We start from the raw sequence: 13444 nt of genomic DNA, 5'->3' as shown, positions 1-13444 counted from the left end.
TGAAAAAATTTGGAAGAAGAAAATCAGTGATCACACAGGATTGATCTTTCAACATATTAGGTTGTTCGGAAAGTAAGTTCGGAAAAGCTAGACTGATTAGTCATATTTTTCCTGCAATTTTCATTCTAAACCGTATTATCATTATAAATTTTGACAGCTAGCATTTTAAGGCTTATTTGTAAAACATTTTGTTTGATTCTGTGCAATTGTTCATTTTTTGTGTCCCATTAAATATGGAAGATTGAAAACATCATTTTCGGCATATTTTGCTTTTTTTTATTACCGAGAAGGTAAGAATGCTGTTCAAGCAAGAAAAAAATTGTGATGTGTATGGAAAAGATGTATTAACAGAACAGCAGTGCCAAAACTGGATTACAAAATTTTGTTCTGGCAATTTCAAAATTGAAGATGCACCATGTTCTGGATGGCCAGTTGAAGCCAATGAAAACAAAATAAAGGTACTGATTGAAGCAAACTCCCAAATAACACGTGAAATCACTAAGATTAAATTTGTCAAATTGAACTGTTTATGATTACTTGAAACAAATTGGTTTCGTTTCAAAGTTTGATATACGAGTTCCACATGTTCTTAAAGAGAGATGCTCTGTTTGGTGGAATTTTAAGTAAACTTTTTTGGAGCTTTTACCAGACAATTTAACAACTGATTCAAAAGTGTACTGCCATTGAGTAAACAAATTGAGTAATATCATCAAACAGAAAAGGCGGCCAGAACGGATCATCAAAACAGGTTAGTGTTTTACCACAATAATGTGAAATTTCATACAAGTTTGGTAACTCATCAGATACTGTTATAACTTAGATGGGACATACTATCACACCAACAATATTCGCCAGATCAAGCACACTCAGATTATTACTTGTTCTGGTCTATACAAATTTTTTTTAACTGTAAGACATTTACTTGAAATGACAATGTCAAAAATCACTCGGGTCAATTTTTTTTGTAAGCAACGATCAAAACTTTTATGAATGTGAAATAATGCTACTACCAGAAACGATGACAAGTATTTGACCAAAATGGTTGATATATAATTCAATAAAATACTTATTTATTATAAAAATATTGTTTTTTTTCCACAGAAAGAAAACAAACTTACTTTCCGAACAACCCAATAACTGTCCATATCAAGGTACATCCTTCAATATATCAGAAGAACAGAAGAAGAGAGTGTCATAACTGTCAAATGTCAGTGAAAAACAAAAACATCACTCTTATAAAACCAAATCTGTTCATCAACTTTTCCATATTTTCAATACCAATTGGCAGTTTGCAATACAATAAAACAAGAGAGCAATTATTGTGACAGCCACAATGCCAAGCTTCAATTTTTAAGCATATTTCTGTGACCAAAGGGTCGGCACCAGGCCAGTGATGCCTATGTTAGGATCGGTGATGGTGATTCGTTTGTTTATGTGCGAGTGATTGCATTTATGAGTGTCGGATTTGAGAGTTGGATGTCCTGAGAGACAATGCGGCCGGAAGAAGTGCACACTACAACTTAATTAAAAATACCCATTTATTTTTGTATATAATTTCCACATATACATAAGATAACATTGTAGTATTCTAGTGTCATAAAATGAATAAAGCTTCGGTAGCAGTAGCATAACAGGAGGCTTTCTAGCATAACATTTTTTTTGTTACTTTATACTAAGTTAGCTGAGAGAGAGAGAGAGAACTTGCATTCTTTTGCATGATGCTAAATACCTTGATTGGTCGAATCGGCTTTATCAGTCTTGAAGTCTCAAAACGTCCTGATGACAGGGTGGAGAGGTTTCTTGGTTGGGTAGAGTTAGGCTGCTTGATGATACAGTTCACAATGAAATGTTCGTTTCTAGGGTGTCTATGGCAAAGGGCGATCAAAAGGATCGGTGATAGAACATTCATGCGGAAAGGAGGAGGTTGGTGAACTCTTGGTGTCCGTTACAATGTTCGTCTTTTATTTCGGGGTCCCTTGATTTCGATGCCCTTTTTTAGGCAATGTTAAGTTTTTTTTTGACCAATAGGTGAATTTTTAATGATGAAAGTTAGTAAGTTTAAAAGTAAATGTTTTAGTGAGAAAGTGGGTAAAATGGGCTGATTAATTGATTATTCAGCCCATTTTTCATTGATGGAAATTTGAATGAAAATATCTACCAAGAACTGTTAGAAATAAAAGAAATAAAAACCTATTAAAAATCTTAGCCTCAGAAAACCCAATTTTCAAACAAAATGACATTTGCATGTGTGTTTGAACATGTTGGAACTAGTACACGCGTAAATTTCAAACTGATAGAGCTAGTTATTAATTAGCTATTGGAAAGGTAATAGTTATCTGCATGTAATCTACATGTAAAAATAGGTAACAGAAATTTAGAGCAATGTCTTAATATTAAATTGTGTGTGAAAAGAAGCAAATACACTACTAAAATGTTACAGTATGACTCAAAAAAAAATGTAAGAACATGCAATGAAAATCTGAGTTCACTGCACCCTAAAAAGCATGCAAGTTGCACTCACAGTTTAAGACCATGCTGGTGTGTTTCTTCAATCACAATTGAATAGTCCAACAAGAATTTACTGAACAAAGACAGTCATCCAACAATGCTATTTAGAAGAAATTATGAGGTTCTATTTGAAGAAAAAGACTAACTGTGGTCTGACAAGTGGATCATTCATCATGACAATGTGCCAAGTCACAGTACACTCACTGTGAGACATTTTCTGGCCAAAAAAGTGTAATTACCCAATTAGATCATCCTGCCTATTCACCTGACTAAGCTCCCTGTGATTTCTGGCTATTTCCAAAATTAAAAGCTGTGCTAAAAACACAAAGATTTTCTAATATAACTGATATCCAACAGAATGAGAGACAGGTACTCAACAATATTCCGAAAAATGAGTTTCAGGCATGCTTCCAGAAATGGGAATGCCATTGAAGTCAGTGTTTAGATGCACAATAGAGAAATTTGAAGATGACAATAGCTACTAGTGTACAGTTCCGCATATAAATTTTTTAAAGGTGCATTCTAGGAATTAAATTGTCACACCTTGTATTATTATTATAAGGAATTATTTAATTATTTTAAAGTGCAAGATCTCCAGTTACTTTAAATGTAGCAAAACATTTTTGGTATTGTTAGAAAGGTCTTGAATAGTACTTTTCATTGTGATCATAAACTTATATTTTTTATTTTACTTCTATGTTATTTTTTCAAATCTCCAAAAAAGCCTTAGAGTTTTCAAAGGCAGTAGAAGATAACTCATCTGAAAAGCTTTAAAACAAGACCTTAGCAGATGAAAAAGTGGTCTGTTTATTCTTGGACATACTGGGTCATTTTAAATTAATTAAAAGATTTCTTTTAATTAATTTTCTTAAATTAATTAAAAGATTTCTTTTCTTTTTATTTTAATACATGTTTTATCAATTTTCATTAATTTTATTTTTACACAGAATAATTATATCCAAACAAAAACATCTGAGATGTCAAAAGTTTTTACTTATCTAAATTGTAAAAAAATTTGCTATCATTCAAAATTTTTCCTAGGAGTATTTATTTGATAAAGATAAGCTTGGCACTTGGAAGAAAAATGTATAAAACAATAATATAGATAAAAATCTTGTGGGTACTGCTTCCAAGCACAAAGATAATCTTTACCAAAGAAAAACTAAAAAAAATTTTGAATGTCATATAAATTGTAATAATTTTCAATTTTTTTTACATCTCAGATTTTTTTGTTTGAATATCAATTGTTTTTGTTTAATAATTGTATTATATCAAGACATAAGCCAATAACATACAATTCAGTAGACACTTGGCAACTACTGACCAACACACTGCTGACTGACACTTTCAATATACCATTTAGGAAAATTGTTTAAAAAGTTTTAATTGGCATAAATTTGATCTTTTCTTATTCCTAAATAGCATTTTGAATAAAATTCATTTTGTGAGAGCAAATAAAAAAAATTGTTAAAACTTTTCCCATAATTACTAAATGCAAAGGATATGATTGTATCTTTCACCCTGGAGTCACTTCCTTTTCCAAGACGATACATCAAATGTATCACCAGTAACCTAACAAATAAATCGCTATTGGACATGGAGATTTACTTTACCAAAAAAGGGGAGACCCCCCCAAATAAAAGGCAAGGTCAGATTATGACAGTTTGTCTGTCGTTATCAGAAGTTCACCCTCTCTAGAGTTCACACGAGTTCTCGAATACCTTACACATGTCAGATACATCCCTCTGATAATGTTACCTGAATAATCTGAATCATCAAGTTGTCGAGTCATCAACTCACCAAGTCATCAACCCGACTGGCCACGAGGAACATCCTCAGATTCTCTACAAGGTATTTATCCACTTGCAAATCTTCATAAACTCTCTCTCTAGACTAGGACTTACAAGGATAGTTATAATAGCATTTAAATATAATATACTAGCCTTATATAATATACAACATGATCACCAATAACTAATGTTCAACCTTTCAATTGTAATTAACCTACATTCAGCCTATTTGTAAATAGCTTATAATAATTAAACAGATATTGTTTTTTGTAATCGAGTTGTAGAGTGCACTTCTTTCACCTAATTCATCTCCATTCCAATTCCAAGTGCCTATACATATACCTGCTCACACAAAACAAATATAAAAGCCATCGAGGTTTCTGTATCTGTTCTTAAAGACACAGTGGTGTCAGTCCTGATGACTGTCATCACCAACATGATGTTGACCCTTCAGTCCCGTGGTGTGGAAGCATAAGGGGCACTTCATACATTGTCACAATTTGTTTCAATGCATTTGTTTTGTTTTATCCTTACAAGTACAGTAGACCCCCCTATAATACAGTAGATATGTTCCGTTTTATATGAATTCGTGTTTTACAATCCCTTAAATACATGAGACAATCACAGCCCAGCACATATGCAGTTTAGGGACTACGGCTGTTTGAAAGATTTTCCATAAAATTAATCGATTCTAGACTAATTTGACTCAACATTTCCAAAACACGTATAATTTATTGGGAATAATCCATAAAACTATGCTATAAACAAAAAATTGTAGGATTACTTACTGAGTGTGCACCATTCGACCACGCCGTTGCTTACGCTTGTTTTCATCACGAAGCGGCACATCAAACGGCAGGCATGTGTTTTCTGATAACTTATTTTTCTGTGAAAAATTCACTGAACTTTGGAGACATTATTAATATAAATATAAATTTTTATGACTGTTAAATAATAAATGGTTTTTAGTAGGTCCGCTGCTCATTTAAACTCAACGTCTAGATTCGACCAATCCTGTCGCGACACGAGTTGGCGATGACATTTTAGCGAATTATACGAATATGATTGCAATTTTTTTGCAGTTGTATACGAATCCATATTATATGAACTCATTTTATAGGGGAGTCTACTGTATAAAAAGAAACCAAACTGAAATCTCTCTATCAGATACCTCCATGAACTTTGACCTGGAAGTTTTGCAATAAGTCTTCTCATTATCAGAGAGATTAAGTTTAAAATTTGATCTTTCTAGACCCAGTAGTTTGTTCTCTTTCTTTATCCGGCATTGCAGATGCTCATAAAGAAGAAGTATAGGCTTTTTGGCAATTTTTGAGTTTTCAATTGCTTATATTTTGGCAACCGCTTAATAGAAATGCTTGAAAGTTTGCACACTACCTAAGAAAGCAATTACCATTTGAACAAGATATTTGGAATTACTTTAGACATTTGGGGCAGAGAAATCGACCCCCAAAAAATGGAAACTCTGATTCCTATATATATAGTCAGTCAGTGAGTTTTTACTTGACAGGAGTCAGTCACTGCCATGACTCTCAATAATACCAATATTTTTCTCTGAATTAGAATGTAATAATAAATTTTCAAATACGTGTATATATATATACTTCTGTCTTTGAGCCTAGCATACATATATATATATATATATACACACTTATAATTATTATTAAAAAATACATTATACCACTGTTAAAATAATAAGTATGAAAGTTTTTTGTATTTTGAAAGAATAAGAAACTAATAGAATAACATTGTTACACTTTCACTATAATAACAACAAAGAAAGAAGTGCATTCTTATTTAATGGCAATTTATTTTAAATTGCAATAAAATTAAAACTTTAATCTTTATAATAAAATTTACTCACCAACTATACATCAAAACTTTAATCTTGGAGGACAATTAACAGGCACAACTTTCCTTAGTCTGCTGATCATTGTGTAAGGCATTTCTTGGTGCTGACGGTTTATGCTGAACACCAGATTCTGCAGCATTTAAATCCAAACTAACAAATAAAATAAATGTACGAGTTTTAAAAAATTTAATTCTTAAATGAAATATTAAAACACTAAACTTGATTTAATTCCAAGAATTGTAAAATGTACTAAATTATAAATTTGAATTGTTACTGCAGTTTGGTTCTTTTAAGAATTATCTAACTTATAATAAATTAATTTATTAGATATTACACACAATATTTCAGCAAGCCTATTATAATCTTAAAACAAACTTTTTGAACAATTTACATTCATTTTAATTTATGTGTAATAAATATTGTATTGGAATTAATGTTTATGAACATTTCATAGCAATGCTTCAGTTACAAATTTAAGACACCAAGAATTACTAATTTTGAAATAGTTTAAGCAAAGTTTAATATATTTAGCAATTGAATTTAATGATAGATTCAATCACAGATTTTTAAAGTCATGCTATACCAAATACTAAATATTACTGAGATCAAAAAGTATTGGAAATAGTTCATTTAAACAGTACACATGCAAGAGGGCACTGATGCCATTTTTTTGTTCTATGGTCTGTTTTTGTTTGTAAATAAATGCTTGTTTTGTGTGTAATGAATTTTTTCTCCAGCAATTTTTCAAAATGACAAGTGCAATTGAGCAAAGAATGTGCATTAAATTTTATTTTTGTGATAGAATTACTGTTTCAAAGTAGCTAGAAATGTTGCAAAAAGCCTTTAGTAACAAGTCTATCAAAAACAAGAGTGAGAAGTACAAGTGTTCAAGGAAGGCAGAGAATGTATTGAAGACAAACTACACTTTGATAGTCTTCAATCAAAGTGTAGTTGTCAATGTCTGACTCGAGTGATGTGTGATGAACACCACATCACTCGAGTCAGAGATTTTGTGCTCAATGATCATCATTTAACAATTAGACACATTATTGAACATGTTCCAGCATAATTTGGATCTTGTCAAGCAATTTTAAAAGATCATTTGGGCTTGGGGCACTGCTTCTTCAGTCATCCTGAAAACACTGAATTTTTTTCCAAAAACATAATTTTCAAGTGGCTGTGGATATGCTTTCTCAAGGCAAATCATTCTTAAGACTCATCATTACAGGTGATGAAACATGGATTGACACCAAAACAGCTCAGAAATAAAGTGAATGGCACTCTTGAATTATAGAATAATAAAGACACTTTAACAAGCCCATTCTTACAAGGGAAAGAGAACTAAATTACTTCCTTATTAAAACCAAACTTTTTACGAATTTTCTTTCCATGTCTAGGATTCTTGACATATTGATATATTAATATCAAAACTGAATTAAACAATTTGAAAGTTATTTATACTTAGAATTATAAAAATCATTAACTTCCTGTAATGTCATGGATAAAACAGACAAAAACATTCTATAGAAAAAAAATTTTTCAAAAATTGCTTAACATTCATGGAAAATTTCATAATTACTTTATACCATATAAAAAAATACAGCACAGATATTTTGTATTTTACCATTTATATTAGAATTTTACAATTCAATAGGTTTTAAATGTCAGTATCACTCAAAAATACAATAATAGTAACACTTGAAAAATTATTTTTAATGACATGCTCAGTCAACTCATATCATTTGTTCTTGCTTATGCTGATGATATGAAGTTAATAAATTATGATCCCATTATTCTCCAACCAGAATTTCACCTCTTGTAAGCTCTTTCTGAAAATGCCAATCTTAAAATTAATGTTCAAAAAACTTGTGTGTTTCTATGAGTTGGAATACTGATTTACCATCTTTCATATAATTAAATATATTAACTGTTTGAATGAGTTAACTATCATTTTTTATAATAAACTCGTGTTTATAGATCTTATAGACAAAATTGTTAAATCTGCTATCTGTCAAGGAATACTTTGGCACTTTTGCAAACCAGTTTCTTCAAAAATCATACTATGCTCTATCTTCTCCACAAATTTCCAATTGCTAGTAGATTATTGTTTTCAAATCCTGACCATGACTGCTCCTTTCCTTTTAGAATAATATCTAAAAGACTTGATAAAATATACCTGGAATTAAATAAATTTTGCAATCATTCATATACCCATTATCCAAAAGCAGCAAGGTCTAAATTGGAACTTCCCTCTTTTAGTGTGTTAAATTTTTCAGCCATTTACAATATCAAATATTTCAATGCATATTTATGGTCAGATTAGCTTTGTCAAAAGGCCTCCCAGCAAAATACACATAACCTACAGAATGGTGTAAAAATGCACAATTGGTCATCTATTTCACAAAGAACCTACTTTTATATTTCACAAAATATTAGCAATGTTGAACAAGTATTACATGAAGACTTTTCCCACTTCAAACTTATATGTAAGCATATACTTTAAAATGTGATACTTTACAATTTTTAAACTTACTTTTTAATTATCTTATATTTGTACTTAAAATTAACAATAATGTTTTATGTCTCTATGTATTTTAATTTCTTGTTCAGGTTTTATTATTATGGATGAAGAGGAAATCCACTATCTAATACATTCCCTAATGTATTTTTAATAAATAAAATTTATGCTAATATCACTTTATGCTAAATGTGATTCTTACCTTCCATTTTGAATGTTTTGATAGATCTTTTTAGCAGTTTCTAAGAATGCTTCTTCAACATTTTGTCCACTATATAAAAAGAAATTATAACTTAATTTCTTATAGAGAAAAATTGTAAGTACAAAATTGCATTATTATTAAAAGTATTTACCATTAAAATTAGTATTATACCTTTTACTATAATACTAAAATTAGTATTATAGATAATTATATGCATAATTATTTTTTTTAAGATTAGAAACTTAATTAAAATAAAATAAATACAGATTTTCTGTATTTTTATCAAAATTCAGTTATTTATAAAATTTACAGAAAATTTTTCATAAATACAGTGGATTCTGCTTAATTGGGACACCGGTTAATCAGGGCAGCCGCTTCATTGAGCCAGATCTCAAAGAATGGAAAACAAACTAATAAATTAATACATAATTTAATCACTTAATTGGGACAACTTTTTGCTTAATTGGGACAGTAGCAAAAAAGGAATTTAGCAATTTTTTATATATTTTAGTAATCTTCTGAAAATATGTAGGCACTGCATACATTAATGTCGTGTAGGCCTAACAATTGGCAAAGACAGTGATTTTGTCTTGCTCATGCAGTTTGGTTTTTCTGGAGGGGTGAGCACAGCGAGATGTATCACAGGGAGGTGGACCTGAATGCAAGTTACTGACTCTGCTCTGGATTGGATCGGACAATTCCCTTATAAGCAAAGGGACAAAGGTCACAGGACAGTTTTTTGAGGTCTCAACTGAGTTGGAAGACAGCTAGAGTTCCCTTGGAAGGTACTGCGTGCATAATTACGTCTAGATTCAGACAGCAGCCATCCAATGTTGAGACCAGCAATAAGTTGATGGATTCTATGGACACTCCCACCGAAGTGGACCATCTCCAAGTAAAGGAAAAGGAAACTGTGCTCAAAGGAAGACCGTAAAATGACTTTTGGACGAACCCTTTTCTTTTTAGTTAGAACATGTTCTAACTAAAAAGAAAGGAAAAATTCAATCAGGAAAGGATCGAATGGTCAGCCCTTTGTTTACATCACTACTAATATTTGGTAACACTAGCATTATGCAAATCAGTTATCGTCGTGAATCTGGCAAATTTATAGTACAAATATTTTCTGTATTTTAGTTTAATAAAGCATTAAAACAGGTACCTAATTATTATGTTTTACCTACTTATTTATTTACCTACGTATTACATATTTTATTGTACAATTTATTATTAGTTCGTTTAATTGGGGCAGCTGCTTAATTGGGCCAAAATGGATTAGTCCCAATGTATCCCAGTTAAGCGGAATCCACTGTATTAACATAAGTAGGAATATTACATAAGCTATTTTTATAAGAAATTTTATCATACTATTATTACTATTATCATTATTTGAAATATAATTTTAATCAATAAAATAATAATATTTACATAACATGTTCACTTGCAAATTTTCCCCAAAGTTTTTATTTTACATTAAAAATGTTCCTATATTAAAATTTATTGCAAATTATATTAGTTAAAATTTTTCAACCACTCAAATTTAAAAAATTCATACAAGAATTACTAATAAACAATCAAATTATAAAACAAACAAATAAAAATTTACAAATAAAGTAAAAACTTTAATTATGACTCAGATATGAATATTCTTCTATACATGAGGTCATGAAGATACAGCACATTAGTTTTATGTATAATATAGCTATATTGTAGCTATATTATAGCAAACTTTTAGCTATGTAAATTTGTTATCAGTAAGATATATGCACAAACTGACAGAAATTAATTGGTATATAGAAATCCAATTGATATTTTAGGATGTACAACATTATCTAATTCTGAAGTACGTTAATGTAATTGCTGTGTTTCACAGCAATTGGTCGAACAGCCTAGGAGTGTATAGCAAACATTGTTAACCTAATTGTTAAGCATCTTATCAAATGGAAAGAAAATTAAAGCAATATATAATTAATAAGTAAATAAATTTTAGTATTCTATAAAATTACAATGCTAACATTGAATTTATATATTAATTAAAACTTCATGGTTTTTAAAAACTGACATTATTTAATGTTATAAACAGATCTGATTTCTTCTCAGTCACACAGTGATCGCTTTTTTGGCTTTGATTTATGTCAAACGTTCATTGTGAAAAATGCTCTATAAACCTATTTTAATGTCACTGATGTTACACTGTTGTTTTAAGTTTACTATACTATTTCTCCAATAGATGGCATTATGTTACAAAAATTACTTTACCATTTTTGGAGGAAAACTTAAGTTTCATTTCAGAATCTGAAAGCATCTAAAAACTAACATTATTTTTTTACAAATATTAATAACATTTATTTATTTATTTAATATTTAATAAGTAAATAATTAAAAGTATTAATAAAATAATATAAATAAATACAATTATTTTTAGAAAAAAAAAGCACATGTAGGAGCTAATTTTTCTGTATATTTTTCATAAAAATTAATTATATACCAAATATCAATGATAAAAATCAATGTCTTGTACAATGTCATCAGAGTCTTCTGTGGTAAACCAGAAATTTTTTTTTGATTTATTAGTGGCCTATTTTTAAAATTATTCTTGTTTGGCAGAAAATATGAATAAATTAATGTATTCTAGATCTATTTCATAGAAATGCTTTATTCTAGTATCAGGAGGTAGCAAATCAAGTGTAACCTCAGCAGGGAAATCTAAAAAACAGTGAAAAATGTATTGGGAAAGAGCGAACAATCAAAAAGGACTTAAAAAGGATTGAATGACCTCTTATTCAGATTTTGAGAAAAAGAAAATTAAGTTTGTAACGGTGATACTGAAAGGAACAGATAGTTGACTATAGATTTTTGTTTTTACTTGTCACTGACTATAAAAATGTCTCAAATCAGCAGAATGGAAATTAATGTGTCAAGTACACTTTCAATGATTCATCTGTTATTTTGTTGTCTCTGGATGTTATTATAAAAAAGATAATAAAAATATCATCAAAGACAATATTTTCTAATATCTTTGTAATAATTTATTACAGATTTTTCTTTTTAATCTGAATAAATTTGTTTGATATGATCATTTCAGGTTGTTGGCATAATTTTTACAACTTACTATTATGATCTACATTTCAACTGTTTGCCATTAATTCACTTAATTCAGGATGTCTTTTTCAACTGTAATACTTTCTTTTTTAATTTTGTTCTTTTTACTTATTATTGGAAGAGTTGTCTCATACACCACCTTCTCCTTGCAATAAAGCTTCGACTTCAGCTGGTAAATGTTGTTGATCTCCAAGCTAACCAACATTGAAATCATCTTGACTAGACGATTATTTTGCATCATAGGATATTTCTTGTCATATATCTCAGAAGATTCTGATTTCTTGAAAAATGTTTTGATACTATTCTATCAAAACTGAAAAAATTGTCATCAAAATTTGACTAGCTGTCTAATTTACATAAGAAGTATAAGGACCTTGAATAAGTTCTCGCTGTTTTTTTTGTGAAAATTAACACTTTATTTAAAAAAAGTCGTAATAAACACGTCACTGAAAGTATTGTCCATCACTAGCCACTACTTTCTCCCATCGTTCTGGCAGCATTCGAATTCCTTGGATAGCTTCAAAAAACGTGTCGGAAAAACGACACGTTTTTTGAAGCTATCCAAGAATCAACCCATTTTTTAGCATCTTCATAAGAACGAAAGTGCTGCTCAGCCAGGCCATGTGACATCGATCGGAACAAGTGATAATCGGAAGGGGCGATGTCTGGTGAATATGGCGGGTGGGGTAGGACTTCCCATTTAAGCGTTTCCAAGTACGTTTTCACCGGTTGTGCAACATGTGGCCGAGCATTGTCATGTTGCAAAATCACTTTGTCGTGTCTCTGCTCATATAGCGGCCGTTTTTCCTTCAATGCTTGGCTCAAACGCATCAATTGTAGTCGATAGCGATCTCCCGTGATAGTTTCGTTTGGTTTGAGCAGCTCGTAATAAACTACACCTAGCTGATCCCACCAAATGCAGAGCAGAAGCTTCGAACCATGGATATTCGGCCTTGCTGACGATGTTGATGCATGACCGGGCTTACCCCACGATTTTCTACGCTTAGGGTTATCGTAGTGTATCCATTTTTCGTCACCCGTCACGATACGATGCAGAAAACCTTTCCTTTTCTGCCGTTGAAGCAGCTGTTCACATGTGAAAAGACGGCGTTCGACATCTCTCGGCTTCAACTCGTACGGCACCCAATGTCCTTGCTTTTGAATCATTCCTAATCCTTTTAAACGTTTCGAAACTGTTGTGTGATCAACTCCTAATGATTCTGCAAGTTCAGCTAGCGTCTGACATGAGTCTTCATGGAGTAATGCCTCTAATTCCTTGTCTTCAAACTTTTTTGGTGCACCAGATCGTTCTTTATCTTCAACATCAAAATCATTATTTTTTAAGCGTCTAAACCAATCTCTGCATGTTGTTTCCAACAGAGCATGGTCGCCGTAAGTCTCAACAAGAATTCTGTGCGCTTCTGCTGCAGATTTTTTTTGAATAAAATAGTGCAATA

The 13444-nt window shown here is 30.8% G+C and overlaps 1 protein-coding gene across 3 annotated transcripts in view; it reads right to left on the bottom strand.

Moving 5' to 3' along the window:
- LOC111619739 (ras-related protein Rab-14) overlaps positions 1-13444 on the bottom strand; it is a 67295-nt gene that overhangs the window by 4467 nt on the left and 49384 nt on the right. For all 3 annotated transcript variants that reach the window (XM_023361566.1, XM_023361548.1, XM_023361557.1), the window contains 2 exons: positions 8889-8957; positions 6181-6318 (listed from right to left, as the gene is read on the bottom strand). In XM_023361566.1, coding sequence (XP_023217334.1) covers positions 6216-6318; positions 8889-8957 — 172 coding nt within the window. In that variant the 3' untranslated portion in view covers positions 6181-6215. The remainder of the gene's footprint in view (positions 1-6180; positions 6319-8888; positions 8958-13444) is intronic.

The sequence above is a fragment of the Centruroides sculpturatus genome, unplaced genomic scaffold, assembly GCF_000671375.1.
Source record: "Centruroides sculpturatus isolate CEXI.00-Female unplaced genomic scaffold, Cexi_2.0 scaffold44, whole genome shotgun sequence".
Lineage (NCBI taxonomy): Eukaryota > Metazoa > Arthropoda > Arachnida > Scorpiones > Buthidae > Centruroides > Centruroides sculpturatus.
Note: the sequence above shows the minus strand (reverse complement) of the source record. Positions and strands in the feature narration are given on the sequence as shown.